We start from the raw sequence: 24,486 nt of genomic DNA, 5'->3' as shown, positions 1-24,486 counted from the left end.
CAAATGCCTTGTGGAAGTCAAGAAAACCAGCATCTACCTGGGAACCTGTGTCTCTGGCCCTCTTGAGTCTCGTGTACGAATAGCGCGAGCTGGGCTTCACACACTCATCTGTTTCGAAACCCATGCTGATTCCTACAGAGTAGATTTCTAGTCTCCAGAAAAGTCATTATTCTCAAACATAATACATGTTCCAAAATTCTACAACTGATCGACATTAGAGATATAGTTCTGCACATCTGTTTGACGTCCCTTCATGAAAATGGGGATGACCTGTGCCCTTTTCCAATTCTTTGGAATGCTACACTACACTGCTGCAAGAAGGGGGGCCAAGTTCCTTCGCATACTCTGTGTAAAATCGAACTGGTATCCCATCAAGTCCAGCGGCCTTTCCTCTTTTAAGTGATTTTAATTGTTTTTCTGTCTCTCTCTGTCATCTATTTCGATATCTACCATTTTGTCATCTGTGTGACAATCTAGAGAAGGAACTACAGTGCTTGAGGCAAAACTTTTGTGTTGAGCCGTCAAGTACTCTGAAATCTGCTTTTTGTCACTTTCGCTAAACAGAAAAATCTTCCTACCTGTTTTAATATTTCTATTTATGGTTGAAATCATCGGTACAGTAATCGCTTTATGATCGCTGATTCCCTGTTCTGCATTAACTGTTTCAAATGGTTTGGGTCCGTTTGTCACCAGAGGGTCTAATATGTTATCGCCTTGAGTCGGTTCTCTGTTTAACTGCTCAAGGTAGTTTTCAGATAATGCACTTAAAAAATTTCACTGGATTCTTTGTCCCTGCCACCTGTTGTAAACGTTTGAGTCTCCCAGTCTATATCTGGCAAATTAAAATCTCCACCCAGAACTATAATATGGTCAGGAAATCTACTCGAAATAGTTTCCAAATTTTCCTTCAGGTGCTCTGCCACAACAGCTGCTGAGCCAGGGGACCTATAGAGACATCCAATTACCATGTTTGAGCCTGCTTTAACCGTGACCTTCACCCAAAGTATTTCACATTTCGGATCTCCATCAATTTCCTTCGATACAATTGCACTTTTTATCGCTATAAACACGCCTCCCCCTTCAATGTCCAGCCTGTCTCTGCAGTAAACATCCCAATCTAAGTTTAGAATTTCATTTCTGTTTACATCTGGTTTCACCCAACTTTCTGTCCCTAGTAGTATGTGGGCATTGTGACCGTTTATTGATGAGAGCAGTTCTGGGACCTTTCTATAGACGCTCCTGCAGTTTACTAATTATGAGTTATGTAATTGAAGTTCTCTTAGTAGCTTCTTTCAAATGCTACAGAAAAAAGTGTATAGTTCCATTAGGGAGTAAAAAGTCAATGTCGTAATTTGGCGACTATAAACAACGAAAATTGCTTGTGAACATCAGGAACTCGCCTTATTGTCTGCTGTAGTTTCACAAAAACTACACCTTGATATATTTATTCATTCTTAATATATCTGGAATGGCCTGTCTGAGCTGCTTCACCGCAAAAGAAGGTAATGCCTGAGAAAGCAAAATATTGGCACAAGTCTCAATCAGCTTACAGTACACAATAAGGGGTATTATCACTAACTGATAAAAGGCCATACTTTCCAAGTTTCAGGGGTTATGATTTAACTGGGAATTGCATATGAGAGAATAACTACTCAATTATAATATTATGTATGTGTGCTCACTGATGAAAGAAAGTTATTTTTCTAATTTTTTGTTTATTTGAACTTTTATTTCTTAGCCATGTCCCCCTTTCAATTTCTCTTGGTATCTCCTTGAGCTTCTTGTGATTGTATCTAGTTTTTTTGGTTTACATAGTGAAAGTGCCAATTCCAAACCCTCATCTTTTCATGATTATTACACTTGTTCTTTTGCCATAGTGGAGTTAAAGTCCTTGTTTGGCCATCTAGGTTTAGATTTTCCACAATGTCTCTGAATCAGTTAAGGTGACTGCTTGAATGGTTTTCTTGAAACAATACGCAGCAGATTTCTTCCTCCTATCCTTTTCATATCAGAGATTTTGTTCATTTTTAATGACCTAATCATCAATGGGACATTAAAGCTTAACCTTACTTCAGTCATTCTCACCTAAAATATATTACCAACATTTACTCTATGACAAACTGTTGTCAAGGTAAACCTGTTTGGTAATATCCGTAGTCAAGCTACTGTTTATAATACATTTTCATTCAAGTGACAAGTTATAATAAATTCAATTTTTGTGCATGAGTTGTTCTAAAACATTTTGCAGAAGATAAAAATATTGTGTGATGTTTGTTAAAACATCTTCTGTCTATCTCTCTCTCAATTCAACCTTATAAACAATCATATTCAAGGTTGAGCTCAACAGATCTATGCGTTAAGAAATAGTGACCATCATCACAAATTCGCCTATTAACAGATAGTATATTGGAAAGATGAATCCACAAGTGGTTTGAATAATGAGAAGGAACTCTACCTTACTTAAAGTACTGGATTACTCTTATAGTTATGAAATATATCACAATAATACTTGCGGTATATCTTACAAAAAACTTCACTGTGAAAACTGGTTTCATTCTATTGTACATAACATCATCATTCACAGCACCAAGTGGATTCTGGGTTTTGGAATGCCACAAGTGACTTCTGTGAATGCTATAGATTCCATTGTGGGTGACCATTCTTTAATCACTGAAAATTTTCACTACAATCATTTGACAATCAATTTTGAACATGGTGTCAGAATCGTAAGAACTAGTCATAATTCCTTTTATGCAAATTTTTCAAATGTGAGGTGAAATGGGTGCTGTCATTCACCATTCATTGTTTGGAATAAACATGTTTGTGCAACTCTGGGATACATAGCAACTGAACGTGAACTTGTAGGTGACAGATCTTGTCAGTACTTGTTTTCGTTCTTCATCAACACAATTAGTGCAGCAATCTAATTAGAATTTAATGTCTACGCATCTTTGTAAATCTATTTCTTAGGCAACAGGCTACTACCAGACATAGTACATTAACATTAGCCAAAATTAAAAAAAAAATGTGTTGAAATAGGCATTGTAAGATATTTGTGATTTGAACACAAACAATAAAGAAATAGTAGTTTGCCAACCACTACAATCAGATGATCTCAGCAATGTCTTGTTCACAATGACCAGTACTGCCTCTTCCAAGGAAACATCATGAACGGGACCTCATATTTTAAGGAGAAAAAACGCATTTTTGCAAAATGTCAGCTCCAACAGTCAACCGCACATGAAAAGTTTGGCCATAATCTCCGAAATGTACACCTTTTAAACATTCACATACATTGGTCATCACTCAAAAGCCCCCAACCTGCTCGCCCTCGCCAGTACATTCACAAGACCATAAATATGTGCTATTAGAATTATGGCTCAAATTTTTGCACACAGTCAATTGCTGGGGATCATATCTTGCTAACGAGCGTTTTTCTCCATAAAATATGTGGTCAAGTCAGTGATGTTTCCTTGAGAGAGAGAGAGATTTTTTTGTGTACCACAACAGCAATGAATAAACGAGCATAAGACAGGCACACACATTCAGGAGTGAAAGCCACAGCAGGTAGATTTTAAAACAAGAACTTTCTTGATCTGGTGAGAGAGAGTGATGAACTGTAGAGAAAATGAACTAAGATAATCAGATTATTGACGAGATCAAACACAAAAGAGAGAAGTAGGTTGACAAATTACATCAATTAGGAATTACTAGAGCAATTAGGAAACAGTTAGGCAAGTTATCTAGATGATTTCCCTACCCACACCTCTTTTCTGAAATTAAGAAAAGTATATATTCTCTCAAAAATAGAAGCTCAAATGGATTTGATGGTATTTCCAACAGAGTACTAAGGATTTTTTCCCATATACTAAGCCCTGTCTTACCTGAAATGTGTAATGCATCACTTACTCAAAGCATTTTTGCAGAGAGATTGAAATATGCCATTATTAAACCCCACTATAAGAAAGATGATAGGAGAAATGCCAATAACCACCAACCTGTTTCTCTGCAGACATCATTTTCGTAAATTTTTGAGCAGGTGAAGTATTCTGGTTAGTATCCCACCTGAGCAACAATATTATCCAAAGTAAACCACAGTTTGGATTTCGGGGGAGTTGCTCTGCCGAGCCGCCATTTACACATTCACTCACCAAATTGTGCAAGCATTAAACAACAAAATAGAACCACTTGGTATTTTCTGTAACCTATCAAATGCAATTGACTGTCTGTATTGCAATATCCTCCTAGATAAACTAAAGTTTTATGAAGTTGATGGTATAGCCAACAAATGTATAATGTCGTATCTAACCTAAAGAACGCAGTGAGTTGTACTTAATAATTTAACCAATGTTATTGAGGGAGATTCTTCTGACTGGGGAAAAATCACTTATGGGGTTACCAAAGGCTCAATCTTAGGTCTACCATTGTTCCTCGTATATGTAAATGATCTCCCATCTAATATACAAGAAGTAGAATTAGTTCTTTTTGGTGATAACACCAGTAGTCAGATGGTACAAATCTTCTTAACAGTGTAATTGACTGGTTTTCTGTGAATGGTCTCCTTCTCAATTTTAAAAAGACACAGTACATTCAGTTCTGCACATCTAGAGGTACTAAGCCAGTGATTAGTGTAGTACACAGTGAGGAAATAAGAAATAGGATGTGAACTTCAAAAATTTTAAGTGTACATGTTGATGAGAATTTAAACTGGAAAAGCACATTTTGTAACTCCTAAAACAACTTAGTTCAGCCACATTTGCACTTAGAATAATTGAAAGTCTTGGGGAGAGACCAATCAGTAGGATGCAATACTTTGCATATTTTCTTTCAGCTATGACATACAGATTAATGTTGTGGGGTAACTCATTTTTAAGAAAGAAACACTTCATTGCCCAAAAACCGGCTCCAAGAATAATATGTGGTGCTCATCCACGATCATCTGGTAAACATCTGTTTAAGGAGTCAAGCATTTTGACTATTCCTTCACATTATATTTATTTCCTTGTGAAATTTGTTGTAAATAATCCACTGCAGTTCAAAAAGAACAGTGATGTACATAGTCACATTATCAGAAGAACAAATGATGTTCATTACTCCACATTAAGGTTGTCTTTAGCACAATGCTGCAACTAAAATTTTTGATCACTTACCCAGTGATATAAAATATCTGACAGATAGCATCGTAAAATTTGAAAACAAACTGAAGAAGGTTTGGCAGCTCCTTCTGTTCTGTAGGAGAATTTCCGTTATTGTAATGTGTAAAAGAGAGTGGATATGAATTACTAACTCACATCTGTTGATTGAACAAAACTAAAAAAAAATTACTTGTAGCCATATTTTCAAATTAATTGACAATGTGAATGTAAAATGACTCATTACGTATCATTACAATTTATCATCCAATTATCCCCAAGACATGAAAGTAACTAACTGACTAACTAATCTTTTGCTAGACAAAGGAAAGCATATTTATAATTGTTTGTGCCTGCCTGCCACTTTGCAAGTAGAATTTTTTAATATATATTGCATTCCATGTGGTTATATTTGATCTACTCAGGCTAGAAGTACAGATATTTGCAACTATAGAAAATGTATCATAATTGTTCTCTGTTGTATTTCACAGAACATTCTGGGAGGCAGCCTCCAGAACCTTATTCCAGCTACCGATAGGCTTGTGAAGGCAAAATCAGATGGTTCACTAGCATCAACAACTACTACAGCGACTGCTACTGATGCAAGTTTCTCCAAAATGAAATCACGGTCCCTGGAGCCATTAACAGGCCTTGCAATGTGGAGTTCAGAGCCACAGATTATAGAACTAGTGAAAGGCGATCGTGGTCTGGGATTCTCCATCCTTGACTACCAGGTGAGCGGTGGGGATGAAGCAATACAGTCTTCACCCTTGACAAAGCAGCCATTTTCCTATCACATTTATATATAACATTAATTTCCCATGCAATTAGAGTTTTTGAGTACCAGAAAGGAATCATTTCTACTTCATGAATAAAGCTCTGTACTTGTAACATGCAGTTTTGCTATGAAGAATGTACAAATTTCATTTTTTAATATAACTCTATATGAATTTGGTTTGTATTGTTTCCAGTCTATCATACTGCCATTAGCACGGGGGAAATTTAAAATGTGTTAGAAAATCCACATAGTATTTAGCCACTTTCAACATTACAAAAGAAGTAATCAGCAGCTGAGAAAGATTCACAGGATTCTATATATGTGTGTGTGTGTGTGTGTGTGTGTGTGTGTGTGTGTGTGAGAGAGAGAGAGAGAGAGAGAGAGAGAGAGAGAGAGGAGGGAGGGAGGTAGAGGGGATGCATGCCTATTATTTGTTCTTTTAACTGACATTGCTGTATAACTTTGAACTAAATGTGTGACTATTATTTAAGTTGTGGTTTTATAGTGATGTTTTTGGCATGCAGTTGTGATATTTAGTTTTTGACTCTACTTATTAGACTCATTTTATGATGTAATGCAGTCAGTTACGGAAAGGGGTACTTAGACTGAATACGAAGATTCTTGTAGAGAATCAAAATACATATTTCTTTTATGTAAAGTATTTCTTGATATTGTGAGTTCAGAGGTAGGTGTTAACTGTCAAGCACTCAAATTCAAACTTGTAAAACTCTTTCCTCAAATAAGCTTATACTTTGTGATTTGGTGTATGTCTGTTGTGTTATATGGTGGACGATAATTGAGCTTCCCATTTTGTCCCTAGGTGTGTAATTCTTTGTTTTGTAACATTTTACGTTGCACAGATAGATATGAGTTAATAATGCTAGATGTTTAGATTTATGGCCTTTATTATTAAGTCTTACATGTGGTCTCTGTATATAGTATTCATCATGTAGTGCCATCTACACACTTTGAAATCTTAAGTGACCCACACTTCTAGGAAAACTTCTCAGTAAACTATTTGCATGTAGTACGTTCTTCTTGGGAAATATAAATACTTTAAAACATTGCACTATACCAAATTCTTCTTTTTGTTTGGTAGTTGATTAGCAGCCCTTGAATTACTGTTTGTAATCACTATCAGTTATAATCATCATTTTCATTATCATCATCATCATCATCATCATCATCATTATGAATATCAATATGAAGTATTAAAAGTAAACAATATGAAAAATACACCTTCTTTTATGCTATATTATAAGATTATGATCTACGAGGATTGAAAATTATGATCTCGTATTTATTTTTCTCATTTAGTTTGGAAAAAGCTGTAAGTTATATATTTAATAATGTTGTCGAATTAGTAGTCTTCATGGTGTGTCTGTAACTGATGTTTTTTGTAAAAGGAAGATGAACAAAGAATATTATAGATTTTATCTCAGTGCTGTAAGGAAAGAAAAAACAGCATGAGAGGCCAGAAAAGTGAAGAATATGTAGGCAGCCATTGGAGTGAGTCTCAAAAGTAATTTCCTTGTAGTGTAAGTAGCAGACTCAAAATCAAAAGCATTTGTTTCATTTCTCATGGACAAAATACTATTTATCAATCTCATTTTTGCTAATATGTATAAAAAATAAATAACAGTATGTGAATAGTAATATTGTAATCTGAGAGAAGTGTTTTATGTTTTAACTGACATGACAATGTTGTGGTAAGATTTATAAGTGTATATTAGGCAATTTGCATATACTTATTTTTTTGTAATAAAGATACAGTTATGAAGGAAATTTAATTAATTGTAGCACTATGCCTTGCTTCCATCAGATCAACTTGGCTCTTTTTATGTAGCAAAAAATTCAGGAACTGTCTGTGATGAACTTCAGTAAAATGAATAAATGACAAAAAAGTTTCATGCTAGTGTTTAACAGTGCAAGGGTTTAACAGAAATAAAAATAGCTACAAAGAAATTGTAATCATTTGGTATGAGGAAATCACTTGTTCATAACTATTCCATTTTAAGCTTCCACAAATGTAGATCAGCTACATGAAAACTATTTAAAAAAGAAAGAGTAATATTTTTAGATATGACAGATGTATGTGTTACTTCAGACTCTGGACTATTAACTCAGACAACGTAATGAAAGTTAGAGTCCTAATGCAGAAGTGATGAGATACTCATCAAGAAATATAGTTAATTTGTGAGTGGTGGTGCTAATACACTGTAGTAAAGAAAAAAGCTATCCAATTAAAAGTCAGCAAATATTTATTCACAGAGAGATGTTAGGAAGCAAAGAGAAACACGGAAGAAGAAGGATCAAAAGAGACCATAAAAACCAGAAAGAGAGCCAAAAAGAAGGCAGAGTAGAGGAAAAGGAAGTAATAAACAGTAGCTACTCTCAAAATGTGATTAGGAAGAGGGAGTGAACAAAGGAGAGGAAAAGAGTGTTTGGACTAGAAGAAATCCAAAACAGTGTGATCAAGAGCCAGTAGGAGAGATTAACATGTACTCAATTTGGATAGATCTCTCAATTCTTTGTTGTAAAATGTGTGTGTGTGTGTGTGTGTGTGTGTGTGTGTGTGTGTGTGTGTGTTCTTACATGGAAAGGGGTCCACAAATAACTGACTGACACAAGTACCCAACCTATACCTACAGCTTTATATTAGACAATTTCCTGAGATAGGTAGCATGTTTTGTGCGTAGTCATTTCATATTTTAATCAGGTGTGGCATTAGTGTGCTTAATAATTGTTGTATATCAGAAAACAAACCAACCCCACAACTTGTCAAATGCCCTCAGTTTATCAGCTGACTAACATTGTTTTCTTGAAAAAATATTTCAACAAGTTTCCTACTCATCCTCTTCCAGTAAAGTTCTTCATATCATCTAAAAATGACAAGTAGGAACTTTATCAAAAAGTGTCTTCTAAGATTTTGACATTACTCAACAGACACAAAGCCCAATGATGATATCAGTGAAGTTCACTAAAGGATCCTGTATTCTTGTAAAGTGTCTTCCGTTATAGCCTAGTAAATTGAAACGAATGGCTGATCAGAGTCAGATAAAGTGTGTCTTTCATTGAGAGTAGCAACTGATATGTGAAGTGAGAACATTAATTGTGCCAAAATTGTGTGGAGATTGTGTAGGCTGTGAAATACTACCCTCAATTCTTGGACATAGTGGTCTCCTGTTAGTGCGAATGTAAAAAAAGACATTGCTTTAATGAATAAATTTCTAAATGAACGTGGCAATCAATAAGAGGAATGTTATGGGCATCATCTTTTGTCTTTATTAATCTCTCTTTCAAGCTATTTGTTATACAGTCTTGTTGCATGTGGTTTGATCTTATATGTCTCAACTTGTCACAGCTTTGTCATGTCATCCAGCAGACATTTCTCTTTCTTGAAAATGTACAGCTAATCCAGATGTTTAATTACTTTTAAGGAACTACCACCTGAAAACTTGTTTTTGTGTAAAGCTGTTTTGCAATACATTACAGATTTTTTATCTTATAATTAGGCAGCAGAACTAGAACTGAAAGGGATGTATACCAAATTGCGATAACACCTTCACTTGCCTTGTACGAAGATTTGGATTAAATAGGGAATGAAAATAATTCAGTGCAGGAAAATTTCAAATAAGAAAACTAAGTGTGGAAATGAAATGTTGTAACATTAGTTAAATGTAGATTACTACTGAACGTAATGAGTAACTATGTAAAATGTAGGTTTTGCTATGTTCCAAACACAAGTAAGCATAGGGATGTCATGTTGAATGCAGATATTTCCACATTATGTTTGCTTTTTATTGTCAGTATGACTAATAGACATTGTGTGTTCTTGTTGTATGTGCTCATTTCTGTAACAGCAGTGATGTGAACTTCAGAGTCTTGATATCAGATTAAAGAGATTTAGTTTCTTAGCAGCATCTGATACAGATCAGCAGCAAGGAACTAAAGTAATTGTGTGCAAGGAAAAGTGTATTTAAATGCAAGAACAAAAAAGTTAGTTCATCATCTTGACTGTTAAGAGAAAATTTTTTTCTCTTGAAGTAAGCATATTGCATTTTGTATGAGGAAACTGATATGTTAATTTAGGCTTTGGCTTTTACCAGAATATTCTAACTCAGTACAGCTATAAGTTAAAACTCAGGATGGAAAAAAATGTATCAAAAGTTAACATAGATACTACAGATGATAGAATTACATTGAATGGGTTTGGTGATGTTAAAGAAAGATAGTTGAATCAAAATATGTGAACCTTCCTAATCACAAGACACCAGAATAAGTGGTCTGCCACAAAATGTGACCCATTTTGTATGAATTGTGTGTATAACAACACTGTAGAAAACTGAGGTACTGTTTAGTGAAGACCAGACCATGCACAGCCCTTATTTTCAGTTTTACTTGTTATCCTATTTTCAAGTAGATACTATTTGCACAGGTACTGTAATACAAGTTTCTTTAGTAGATGTAATGAGTTTGAAATTGAAACTAATTTTTGGACTGAAAGTAAAACAATCCTCTTGCTGCCTTTTCCAATAAAGGTGTATAAATATCAGTTATAATCAATGTTTTATGTATTTGTGTGAATATTATCAATACTCTTGTTTTTTTGTGAAATTTGTGCAAGAGAGACAGTGACTTTGTTACATAAACATTAATCACATTCATTTATTGAAAATGTGCATTTTCATCATTGAAATTTCATTTTCAGTAAACTATCATTCCTGATTTACAAACAAATACTTGTCACTCATGTTTTTGCACTATGGAAAGCTTTAATTAATGTACTCATTACTGACTGTCCAGTATTAATTTACCATTTTGCATGTTCTGTCTCATTCCTGCTATGAAATTTGTATAGCATACTCTTGGAAGAATATACAGAGCTTTCAAAATAAAGCACAAAGCAATATTTCTCTTGTATACTCAGAGTGTAGAAAATTATAGAGTAAATTAAGCTAGTGTAATCTTTCAGGGATGCATGACTTAAATAAATGGATTCAAAGTCCTTATTATTTACTGAAAGACGCACCAGGACACTCAAATAATTATATGCAAAAAGCATTATTTTACCTTACCCTGTTACTTAGCCGATACTTTATAGATTTCTACACTCTATCTTTTGTCTTTACACTGAAGAGTTTTCCTTCCTTCTGCACACCTCCTTTCTCTAGCCACATTTACCAGTTTTTACAGAGAAAACTGATCCTTCTGAATTCTTGTGTTTTGGACATGCTTTCCTGTTATCAATGTAACTATCGTGTATTGAGCTTGTGGCCTAATTGCATCCCTGTTCAAATGTTGATGCAAGTGGTGTTCTTTATTATGTTACATGTTTCCTATTCCATCAGTATTGTCTTAAGTATCATGCACTACATTAACACTATGTTTCACTGAATTGATTCTTGTACATTACATCTTCTAACAGACTGGCATTGTGACTGTATAGTCTTGTATTAGGCACTAGCCTATACAGTAGTTTTATAATGTCTTGGGAGGTTTAAGGGAGCATTTATAATTGGATCCAGAATTTAGGAAAAAAGTTTAAAAAAAGATGAATAGTTTTCCCTATTTCAGTAATTGAGAGAAATATGGATGCCCTTGGTAAGTGTGCTCCCCTTTCACTTTGACAGTTACTGTTTGCATATAAGTCATTACATTGCTATTGGGAGCTAGTAGAGTTCCCAGACATGCAAAGCACGACGGCGTTGACTAGTCTGGCATGGTTGCAGGATCCAATGAACCCCAACGAGACAGTGATTGTGATTCGGAGCCTGGTGCCTGGTGGCGTTGCACAACTGGATGGGAGGCTGATCCCAGGTGACCGTCTGCTTTTTGTGAATGATACTGGTCTGGAGAACGCATCGTTGGATCGTGCAGTGCAGGCACTGAAGGGAGCACCAAAAGGCGTGGTGCGCATCGGTGTTGCAAAACCGCTGCCGATCCCTGACAGTGCTTCGCACAGCCAGGTAAGCGAGGACCGTGATCGGAGCAGAAGTGGGGCTAATGCAGCATCGGCTGCTGCTGCCACCACCAGCACCACCACCCACCATGTGGAATATTATTCTGACAGATATAGAAAGCGCGATTTTCTTGCTCCTGTGGGAGGGGATGTGTCACCAGAAGGAGGGACGGGGGCCCTTGTCAAATCTGAGAGCTTCTGACAGCTGTGAGCTTCTGCTTCAGTTTAATATAATTGTTCCAATTTGCTTCGTAAGCTGTCTTTTCTTGCCATTTTAAAATTTGAACAGTCTTTACACTTTTTTTCTTTGCTTCTGTTTATTTCACTATACATTGTGAGCTGTTGGTGCTGTAGTAAAGATTTATTAATACTGGCAAAGCAAATTTTAGTTGGAAAAACATAACTTCGCTTGCTTCTGTAGATATGAATTTTGGATGACAATTTCTCAATAATTTGTAACTGCATGAATTTGTTTCAAAGTTATTTATGTGCATAATGCTGTAGTTAGCAAAAACCAGCTACAGCTGTGTGAATGGTGGATGGTGAAATAGTGGATCTGAAAACTTATTATATAAAACCAGTTTCAATGTGTACCAGTGAAATTCAAAATTTTAATACGAAACTGCACATCCACATGCTACTGTTAAGCTTCATTCAGCTGATTCTGGCTTTTGCTTACAGTAAAACTTGATTGATAGCTTCTGAAATCATAGTGAAATGTTTATTCAAAGATTTTAACTGCATGAATTGTGGCACTGATTATCTTGCTGTCAGGAAAACCAGAAACAAGACATTTCTGGCTAATTAACTCACTTCACAATGCTACTCCTGGTATCTTCACTCTTGGGTGCACTTTTTATGCTCGAGGCAATCAAAGGGATCTCAAATGATCATGTTTTCTCCCTTTCCTGTATTGGAAATAATAATAAACTAGTTAATATGAGAAATATTTTATTTATTACATGGAGCAAATGTTATTTTATTGACTCAGTTTTTCACTCACAGTGTTGTGTGTAAAAAAAATTAATTTAATTTTATGTCTTATCAATATTTATTAAGAATGGACCAATATAATGTCTGTATGTTGTAAAACTATTCTGTAAGCTTTCTTTTCACTGGATAATGTGACATGGTGCAGGAAGCAGCTCTGCTGCCAGTGCTGTCATTGTTGTGAGCCTCCAGTTATCATTAAAGATTAGGGATGCCAAATAAATTAATTTGATAAAGTCATTTATAAAGATTGTGTCTTAAATTTTTGAATGGTCTTCTTACCTTTGAATACACAGAGACTTAAGTGAATTTTACCATTTCTTAAAGTAATAGAAAATGAAAATAAAACAAGTTTTAAGCATTATATTATATTAAGCACTGTTGTACCAGTAGCAACTGCCTGGAAGATGAACAACATTTAATAAGTCTGTGATCAGAATTTTCAGTATTGGTTTTGGTCTCATTAGTCACCCAAAATTACAGGATCTCTGTTAAAAGTAGTGTGGCTAACACTGATTATTAATGTTCTTTTGATGTGTTCCCATTCTGAAACTAAATTGGAATATATCTCTGTATGGCATAATAATTTTTTATTGTAAATGATTATGGTTATGGAACAAGATCTACAAAACAAGAAAATGCAGAGGCATGACTGATCAGCCATATACTTCATAGCATCTTAAATATATGAAACTATTATCTAATTTGGTATCAGCTTCATGGCTTAAATGGATATTAAAAAAACTGAATTCATGTTTCAGTCATGCTCATGTGACATTTATAGTACAAGATTTACATAACAGCAATCTAGGCTCTAAAATTATTATTTGGATTTTTGAATTATGTGTTCATTAAATCCTATGATATAAAACAATCACACATCAAATTCAGCATTTATTAACAATAAAATGTTGTAAGGTTTATTAACTAATCAACTTTTTAACTAAAACTCTGAACTAATGTTTGTTTTCTATTAAACCTATGTTCTGTTTACTCCTTCTGCAGTGTTAAATAGTCTCTTTATTGTCTCATTCTCCAAAACTACTTGTGCATGCCATGTTCGTGCTATTTAATTTTTCCTAGTGTGCTGTGCATGGAATGTACAAACAGTTTTGATACTGGCAACCTGTGTACTGTTCAAGAGGGAAGAATGGAAATCAGACCTTCCTTTCATTAGAACAGTTACACATGAAATAACAAGTGTTTTCATGACAACAGTAATATCACTGTACAAGAAGTATCTCTATATATTTTCAAGTTAATCTGAATATTATTGTGAAGTGGCATCCCTAGTCAAGACTTCCCTCAGGCTCTTTTTTGGCACTGTTTTATTCTTGGTAGTTGTATTTGAGGTGAAACACATGGAAGCATGCAGCAGTAGTTACATTTTATGTAGGCATTAAAGATTAAGTTAAGCTTGCATTGCTCACTCCTGCAACTTAAAAAAAACTAATGTTTTGTATTATTTGTAGATCTTTCTGACTTATAGAGTTTTTTAATTCTTATACTTTGGTCTCAAAGGATTGTCATCATTTTGGTATAATTATCATTCATTTAGTGCTGGTTTTTGAGCAGGCATAGAATACTTGTAACACAAGCATACTCTCAGCTGATTTTTCTGTGACAGTGTGCTTATGATCAAATAAGAAAAATTTTGATGGGAAAGATTCTGTTTACTTGTAAGTACAATTTGTAAAAAATGAGGCTAAATAAAAATTTCCATTACCATAGTTTGAAGTTTTTTGAAATGAATTTCCTTTCATTTAATATCCAGTAAATACAATATAAATCCATGTTTATTACTTCCTGCGTGTGAAACACTGAACTGGAAAACCTACACTTCCTTAAAGTTTTCATTGACTTCAAACTAGCTGGTTTGATCACGGAAGACATGCACAGGCACATTTACACAGGGAAACAGAATGGTTGTATACACTAGGCATTTACTTCACTGCATATCTGTTTGCTGCTTAATTGTCCCCAACTTAGTGTAATGCAAGAACTTAGATACTGACTGCTGCATTGCTGTAACTGTTCAGCTTTTTATCTCATTTTGTGTTTAACTCTGGTGTTGCTTATTTACTCTTCGTACTTCTGTTGTTTGCCTGCTGTTTATCTTTGCATTCTCCTCTCTTTGCTTGAATTTTCCTGCCACAATCTAATACCTTTTTTAAATAAAGCCAATCTTAAACTTACTCCCTTATAAATTGAACTTGACATTTTAAGTAAGCTTTCAAAAGTGATTTAAATTCAGTGAAACAGACCTGCCAGATTTTTGAAATGTAGTTTTAAATCTGTTTGTGATGATAAGTTCTTTGGAACTCAAGTGTTCTTTTCTTATTAAAACATTTTTTTAATTTCAAAATTTGACAGGTCTGTTGTATTGTACATGGTGGGTGTTAATAATGCACTATTTTTGTTAAATGTATTGTATAGTATTTTCGTGTGTTATCCTTGATGTGATGTGTTGTTTTTCAACATTTGCTCCTTATGCATTGGAAGAATTAAACTTGTATCATAGCCGTTTGAGATATTCAAATGTTTTTGTATAACAATGCACAATAGAATCTGAACTGCTCTGTTTCTGCTCTCCTGTGTAGTGTTGTTCCACATTGTTGTATGAATACTTCCAGTCATAATACTTGATAAGTACAGTTTGAAGTTAATTGGTATGCACAGAATTAATTTGTTTTAGCAAAGTTTCGGCTATTAATCTTGCACTGACATTTTTACACTAATTCTTTTTTGTGTGACTTTCGTATTTAGCGTGTGGGAGACTCTGTATAATAGTTACACAAACACCATACTTCAATGAGGGAGGAAAAGACAATGTTCATAGATTCTGATTGTATTGTGGTTCAAGAAACAGTGGGCAAACTGTTGTAGTAAATATAGGTCGTGTTGTTCATAGCGCTCTGATGTCAGTCCCACAAGGTGATGAATAATCCCTTAAACTTGTCATTATGATCACTCAGTACATATTACCATAGAAAACATATGGCTTATTACACACTCAGTAAACTAAAATATACATTAAATATGTGACAGGTATTATATCCAAAAAGTCCAAAGTTTTTGAGTTCAGACATTGGCATTAAAATATGGCCCACAGACTGACTAACACACTATTGCAGTAACACGCAATTCATTCATCAGACAGGTACTTAAACAATACCACAAATAGAGTTCTTATAGTTCAGTAAGAAATTACCTGATATTAATATATGACTTTTTTGCAAAACTCACTAACTACTGCTTGTGTACAACATTGAGCAGAAATGTATTAAAGATCGCAAACCAGAGAACAGTTCAGAAATTTTAGTTTATGGTACTTCAGTGAAAAGTGGTATTTTAAAACAATCTGTTCTTGAATTTTTGCACTGTGCTGTAGATTAAGCTTAATGGAAGCACCAGTTTCTGCAATGTACAATCTGCATGCCAGTGTGTAATATCTGTGTTAAAAGTGTGTTTTAAGCTGATAATTTTATTAAGCATGAGACTTCTTGCTACTGGACAGTGATGCTTATTTATGCTTATAGTCAGTTCTTTGCCTTTGCTTAATGCTATCTCTATCTCAGCCTGCATTACATTAACCACTATTGTTACCTTTTTTTATATTTCTCTACTCATTCTCAGTTCTTAGACTAGCAGTTTGAAATCGTGAACATTATTCTCATTTTTGCGCTTGTTATAAATGCACATTATCACACGTTGGGGGAAATTAAGTTGCAAGCAAACCTGAATTTTCTTTGTGCCTAGATGTGTGCAACATTATTACACATTAGTACCACTTTTCAGTGAAAGTATCATTAACAGTTATTGAAACATCTTACAGTACACACTTCTGACAGCTGCTTTTGTGTCATTGTTTGATAGTTGGTTTCACTTCCTCAAATGTGCGGTAGTCCAAGGACAAAAGAAAAGAAAATTATAGTGCTTCTTTGGGTCTCTGCCCATTTTTCCAAATCAACCAAATAGTTTCATAGCTGATGAAGAAAGCTGAGAACTGGAGGAAGCATCTTTTCAACAAAGATGACGTACAGAACCCAAATTTGGAACAGAATAGTCAATATTCCTCCCCTTATGAACAGCGTTGAGGCAAGACTAATTTAATCTTACTGTAGGGATTATAAATGTTGTACGATCAACAGAGCTGCAAAAATGCACATAACACACACTGATTTTGTATCCTCGTCACAAAGCTCATTAACTTGTTTAACGTTCTTAATTTTTTTGAGTTGTTTTTAATGCATGTGTAGGTCAATTATTATAGCCTAACTACTTTGTGTGGAGCATAAAATATAGATATTCCCTAACTGAAACTTATGTCTTCAAAACACAGCAGCAACATGAAACATGGAAGAGGTGCAGAAAATTTTCATAAATTGAATGTTAATGACAAAATTATTCATTAGTCTGGTTAGAGAGAGGAGTTCATGTAATGCTACTTAAAAGCATGGTTGCCATATAAATACTAAGAAAGTGCCAAGAAACAAAAAATAAGGCTGAAGGTAACCCTATGTTCACATAAATGTACAATTAATCTTAACAGTAATCAAGATAAGTTCGGAAAAATAAAGACACAAATCAAGGAATTTCGAAGGTGTTGAGGAGTGGAGCTCAAATGACATGAATGATGGAGCAAGTTCACAGGATTGTGTCTCATGCTTAAGAATCAGTAGCAGAATAATGTGCTATGGGGGTCTGCAAGAGTATGACTGGTTAGGAATAGAGGGAATATGGAAACTCATGCATTTGACAAATGTGTCATTGAGGTTGGCTGAATGGTGAAAGCCCATTGTGAAATTTGAGGGATCATTTGGGCAGCATAAACCTTCTTGATGGACAAGGCATAAAATGGACCATAGCCATGATACAAAATGTTAGGTACTTTATCTTCTCCAAGTCTGTGGTTGTGCTGAAAGAGAAGTGGTATCTGAATGAAGCATTGGTGTTGGATAACTATGTAAAATTGTCTTAAAAAAGCTTACATAAAAGGAAAGTGAATATGATCATAAAATAGACCTCATTCAAACTGGTACACATCTAGAATGATCCACATTACAAGGAAAGGGGAAGCCTGTCACATACATTTCCTGTGATTCCTTTCCTCTTTCAGTGTCCTCTCTTGTGTTTTATTTCTGTTTTTCCTTTCCCTTTGTGTCATCCTTTTATTAATTTGTTGCCTTGATTTTATTATTAATATTCATTTCCAACAGCATCTAGGTCATTTCTTTATGCAAGTTCAAGTCGCACTGGTTACATTTATGACCATTTTTTTCCAGCTCTTTACTAAAATTGTGAAATTTACATCTGGGTAGGTCCTTTCATGTCCTTCATGTGCATTGTGCATTCAGTTTCTCCCTAATCTTTGAAACATCTCTTCTATCAATATGCCATAAATTCTAGTTTGGTACACCTTCCTTTTCTACCAGCCTTGCCTCTGGCTTGGGTTCAAATAATCTTATTTATAAGTCTGTAGGTTCACTGTCCTTGATACTTTCATATCGTTTGTATAGTCATGTTAAATGGTAAGTTAATGCTTTGCTTTCTGTGTTTTCAGTTAAATGTGGGCCATTTCCACATGTAATTTCTCTCTCTCTCTCTCTCTCTCTCCCTCCCCTCTCTCCCCTCTCTTCTCCCTCTCCCTCCCCCTCCCCCCCCCCCTACCTCTCCATTCCTGTGCTGTCATTGTGTTCCACACTAATCTATTCGGGCTTCTATCTAGAACAAACTGTCACCATCTAGATATACTTTGAACAGTGCCAAATTTATGTTTTTGTTTAAGAAACCCTTGTTAATTTGATGTACTGGTGGTATTTGTATTTTCTTTTTTTAATTTTCACGTTACTGTACCTGTATAACAAGACAGTATCAGTCTCTTTACAGAAAGAAAAATTTTGGTTATTCAAATGGGGAAATTCTTTACATACTCATTTCTCGATAATTTTTTCCATTCACAGTTCATTAGAATTGTTCTTTTTAATTCTTTCTGGTGAATATTTTATGCGAACCAGTGGTTTGGAGTAAGGCAATCAACATTTCACAATATGTGGCACAGTTTCTAGAATTTAAAACTAGTAGTTTCTTTAAGAGCTAATGACAAGAAGTAAAACAGAGAGAGGTGTATAGAGGTCATATGAATAGTAACTACTCTTTAAATAGAATGCCTTGATCAGTGCACTTTCTAAATTAACTTCATCATGATAGTCACCCACCTAATAAACACTGTTACTTTTTCTTGTACAACAGTATATCCAGTCAGCAAATTATTTCATTTTGCTGAAGCTTAGATTTCCAGTTTTGCCCACATGCACAGCTGAAATACTTTTACAGTTGTGTGAGCTTACGACTATTTGAGAAATGACACAAGAAAGTATGTAAGAGCAGCAAACTTTTGACATTATTAGGAAATTTAGTGTTTGTTTGCCACTGCCTTATTAAAAGTGGACTCCTGTTGCACTCAGTCCTGCAATCTGATTTAAAAATAATGATAGCCTAAAATAAAACATGATAAACAAGAAGCTACTGATAGCATAATACTCATGCAGTTTCTTACAATGGACAGCCCACATTCCATGTCTCACCAATTTTAAGACCGTTGCAAATATGGGTGATTTCATTTATGTCTCAGATAATGCATATAGAAAAAAAGGGCACACACAAAACAACAAAACAGCACAAGAAGTATGGGTTGATATTGTACATGTTCCAACATAATCATTGTTCTAAAAATTGGTTTTTAAAAGAAAAAAATTCCTCATTACAAATTTGTTGTGTACTGGAGCAAAAGAAGACAATGCACCATCTCTATACCAGACCACACTTCATCAAAATATAAAGGAAAAGGTATGTATTTTCAAAACTGTAATCCTAATTGAGAATATTTTAGCAACTGAAGTAAAGTTCAACTTAGATAGGACATTTTTTACTAGTGGCAAACAAAATTCATAACAGCAGTAAATAATAATTAACGCAGTTTATATTAAAACTTCATATACTAAGAACTGCTTATTCCTGATTATGCAAAGATGACAAAGCATATGAAGTATTGAACTGCAGAACACAAAATAAGTATATGTTTACCAAAAAAAATCAATGAAAATTTGGATAGTTATAAAATAGTTTCCTTTCTTCATTTTTCATTACCTCATTTTGATGTCAGTGACAGTCAGTTCTCTGTTGCAGAAAGAAACTATACATTATTTTAAACAATGGAAAGTCCAGGATGAAATAACAACAAAATTGTAGAAAGGATAGGTTGCTAATTACCAAGTAGTGGAGGCATTGAGTCACAGACAGCCACAATGAAAAAGGCTGCAAAAATATATACTCATAAGCTTTCAGACAAAGTTGTTCTTCTGTAGTAGAATGTACACATATTCACACAAGTGCAACTCATAGAAACATGGTAGCTGTCTCTGGGTGCTGTGCCCCCCAGGGTGAGTAGCTGTCTATCCTTTCCATAGTATTGGAGAGAGAACAAATCTTCTCACCAAGTGACGACAGGAGAAAACATACAAAAGTTGCTTGGTGAGTAGATTTTTTATCTATCCAGTTACATTATATTTTCAAAAATTGATTACTTTCCGTAGTATCGTTATACATTACTTGAAACACACAAAATGGTGCTTATTTATTGAGTGCATAAGTGTTATATGAAAAAAACATTGGCCGTTTGAATTTTTCGCTCTTTAATTTTGGACAGTGAGTAAAAGCAAGAGATATGTGCAGTGAACAGAATGAAAACAATGATCTGCAACGAAAAAACTTCATATAGTTTCTTCATCCGGAATCTTTAGCTCTTGTGCATCTCTTCCAACACAGTTCAATTTTTTTCCTCTACTTTACCACCATTGTGCACTTTTCTACATTTCAGTCTTCATGTTAACTATTGTGCAAAAACTATTGTCTCTGAAAGTGTCCGACACATGAATAACTTCATTGTATAGCTACTTTACATATTAGAACACTTAAAACATTCACAGTTTACTTGTTTTCTGTGCACAAACTCTGTGTATCTCAATAAAATGCAAGGAGCAAATGTTGAAAAATTTGTTTGTTATTAGATTGGTTAAAATTTCCATTGCAAATTATGCCTTACTTTTGTGACAGATAAAAGTGTTAGTATACATATGTTGTCTGTTGCACTCTCATATTTTCTAAAATAACGTTATTGATTTCTACTTTACAGTCTCTCCATTTCATACAACAGTAAGAGAAATTAAGCATTGATTATCATTGCGATTTATTACATTTTGCTTAACGTTTTTGGAAGATATTGATCAAATCATACCCTAGTACTTTAATTTGCAGCAAAATTTGAAGTGTTTCTATTTATATAATAGTGATTAACATTCAACAAACATATTTTGGAAATTAAATAGTTTCTCAAATTGATTTTCTCTCAATAAACCCCTGATTATTTAAAAAACTGGGCTCTCATGTATAAAACAGCTTCAGACATATGATTACTATACAGCTGAGCTAGTGTTTTAAATATTTGACACTAAGCATCTAAATGAGAAAAAAGTTTCAAAAAGGTTTCAAATTATGTTTAAGTTTTTGAGAAGTCAATAAGCTCATTATGAAACACTGGATGAACATAAGCTGGGTACAATGTGTTCCATTCTAAGGAAAAGCAAAATTTTTGCACATCTCAATGTTTGTGACATCACATTTCTGAACTGTGTGCCATATAGTGACTTAATTTTGCTGGTACATTCAATTGCATATGTGGATACAGTCTGCAACCTGTGTTGCGAATAGACTTGGTAGTAAAAAAGTAATAAATTAAAACATAATGTCTGCACTTTTACTACATGAACAGTGAAAATGAAGTAACTGATTCACATTTTTCCCTTCCTCATTTTGTGTGTTAAATGGGAGAGGGGAGGGGTTAGTGAGAAAAAGTTCCGTAAACATTTGAAATAACATGTAAAGTTTGTTGGAAATCACTAAGTGTTCTCATTCTCAAATAATTGATGAACAAAGTCCGGATATTTGTGTGCCTTTCGTTATGCTGCCTGAAGACACACACTAACAATAATACTTGTCTTATTGTGTTAAACTTTCAACATAAGATTATACCTCTTCACGAGCAGATTATGACAGTTTTTTAAGTGTTTCAATTCTGTCAGTAACTACGTGAAATATTGAAAATGAAATTTTTTGCTCCTGGAAGCTGTTGGATAGACAACCTGCAACTTGTACTGTGTTCTGGGATAGTCGCTTAGTAATATAGATTCCACAGTGGCCATCTGCTGAATCTTTGGAGACTCTGAGTGTAAAAGAAATAATACCTATATGTAGTATATTATATGATTATGCTACTAATATGCTTCAACTGTCTTTTAAAAATAGTTAATGATTTTTAAATGTTTTGTGTATACTTTAAACAATCAGGATTAGCTTCTTTCACAAAGGTTAACACTGGTCAAGTGAGGAACGTACTGCAGTCATAATGCAACAATACTTTATTTGTTAATATTAACTCTGAATTACCAGTTTCAGACACACACAACCAAGCAACATAATTCTTAGTTTAACTTCAGTTGAGATGATGTTTATCTTCTGTTTGACGTCTTACGTTTGCAGCCACAATGAAATTTATGTTCCAATTTTTTTTTACTTAAGTCAGAAACCATATGAAACTCTACATAACATAAGTGTGCAATATTATGGGCTACTGCTAAGACAATTTACATAATTTACAATTACATAGCTCATATAACTGAAAAAAAGAGGAGGAAACTAAGTTATTTTTGCGCAAAATTGGGCAACAGCAGCTTCACTGCTTTCAGGCCTCATCAGGTCTTCACCATTGGGTAGTATCTACAGTGGCACAGGTGATCCATTGTCTGTTCTTCCCAACAGTCACATTGTCCCAGTACTTTGGGGTCTCCTCATTTGACCCGGTTGTCCCTTGATTTGCGAAACCTGTTATAATCTGCTCAATGATCTCCAGGTGGACCATTCTTTAGTACCTCCAGGGAGTAGGCACTCAAACAGGTTTCATCCACATTTGAGGTTGGTCACACACAGCTGCCCACAGTCATTCTCTGAGAGCATATGGAGACATAGTCAATGCTGATATTGAAGTCAGGGTGACTACTACTTCTGGATTTCAACTTAGATCTCAGTTGTAGTTGGCTATGGAGAGCATGTAAATGATTTAGTTCAACCTTTTTCCTTTTAATATCTCTAACTACTTTTATGACATATATCAGATGGTGCAATACCTACCAAGCAATAAACCTTGTCTGTAGGTGTCTGTTTCAAACATACAGTAGTCAGCCATGCAGTTTCATTCAGTGTGACATACACTTGCTGTACCATACTGGGTACACATACTCCCTTGCAGAGAAATAATGTGCTATGACACAGGTTCTGGTGACTTGAGTTGGGTCCTCAGTTACTGCCAGTGAGTTTCCAAATGATGTTCTTTTGGGCTGACACTTTTAGCTTGGTGTTGAGACAGTATTTGCGATAATGTAAAGGCCTATCTAAGGTGATGCCAAGGTAGTCAGGCATAAAGCAGTGTTCCAACCTGGCAACCTCCAAATTAACTTTTAGTTTTCTATTTGTCTGCAACTTCCGTATGGTATAAAACTGTACACTAGACCCAAGACTCAAATTTGGGACCTTTGCCTTATTTGGGCAATGCCGTACTGACTGACCTACTGAAGCATGACTCACGACCTGTTCTCACCACTTTACCTCACCTCCTACTTTTCAAACTTCACAGAAACGCTTCCCCAAAACCCGCACGACTAAAACTCCTGTAACGCTGTGAGGACTGTCCATGAGTCATGCTTGGGTAGCTCAGTTGGTAGAACACTTGGCCACAAAAGACAAATGTCTGAGTTAGAGTTTTGATCCAGCACGCAGTTGTAATCTGCCAGGAAGTTTAATATAAGCTCACAGCTCTGCTTCAGAGAGAAAATTTCGTTCTGGTTCTGTTTGCCTGTCTGTTCTGAAGGTTAAAAACACAAAGCTGCATTTCTTACTATAATACTCAGTGAAATTTTCAGGCCATAATAAGAACTTGTTCAGCTTCCTCAGACTTCTTTGCTTGTGTTGCCAAGGCTGCAGTCCTCGTACCACAGCCCACTGGTTCGTATACTCCCTCTAATGATTTCCGTGTTGCCATCTGTCAGGAAGTGGCATCCCTTTGGCATCACCACTGATCCTCTCTTCGTAGGAATAAGCTCCGGATTATTAAGCCTCGCCCAATGGCTTGATCTCCTCTCGGCCGTCCTGCCAGGAGGAGGTCATTTTAACTAAATTGTGTATTGGGCACTGCCTTTTTAGCCATCGTCATTTGTTAAGTGGCACTCCCCCGCCACTTTGTACATATTGCACCCAAATTTTAACTGTCTGCCACTTCGTGACGGAATGCCACATTTTTGGATCATTTACGTTCCTGCTTGGGTTTGCCGTCTGACTTATTGGCCGTTTTAGCAAATGAAATGCAGGCTTTTTATCCATCAGAGCAATATGGCAAAGGCTGTTTAATTTTTAATTTTGGACCTCCATTTCTAGCCCTTTCTCTATGTTCCTGTTTTTGGCTCTCTTCTCTTCTGTCAATTGGGACTTACGCATAGTCATTTTGTAACTCCTCT

At 35.0% G+C, this 24,486-nt stretch overlaps 1 protein-coding gene across 3 annotated transcripts in view; it reads left to right on the top strand.

Annotated features, from left to right (window-relative positions):
* LOC124613182 (patj homolog) overlaps positions 1-14,592 on the top strand; it is a 475,849-nt gene extending 461,257 nt beyond the window's left edge. For all 3 annotated transcript variants that reach the window (XM_047141824.1, XM_047141825.1, XM_047141823.1), the window contains 2 exons: positions 5,624-5,866; positions 11,643-14,592. In XM_047141824.1, coding sequence (XP_046997780.1) covers positions 5,624-5,866; positions 11,643-12,074 — 675 coding nt within the window. In that variant the 3' untranslated portion in view covers positions 12,075-14,592. The remainder of the gene's footprint in view (positions 1-5,623; positions 5,867-11,642) is intronic.
* Positions 14,593-24,486: the final 9,894 nt, after the last annotated feature.

Source organism: Schistocerca americana, chromosome 4 (assembly GCF_021461395.2).
Source record: "Schistocerca americana isolate TAMUIC-IGC-003095 chromosome 4, iqSchAmer2.1, whole genome shotgun sequence".
Classification (NCBI taxonomy): Eukaryota; Metazoa; Arthropoda; class Insecta; order Orthoptera; family Acrididae; genus Schistocerca; species Schistocerca americana.
Note: the sequence above shows the minus strand (reverse complement) of the source record. Positions and strands in the feature narration are given on the sequence as shown.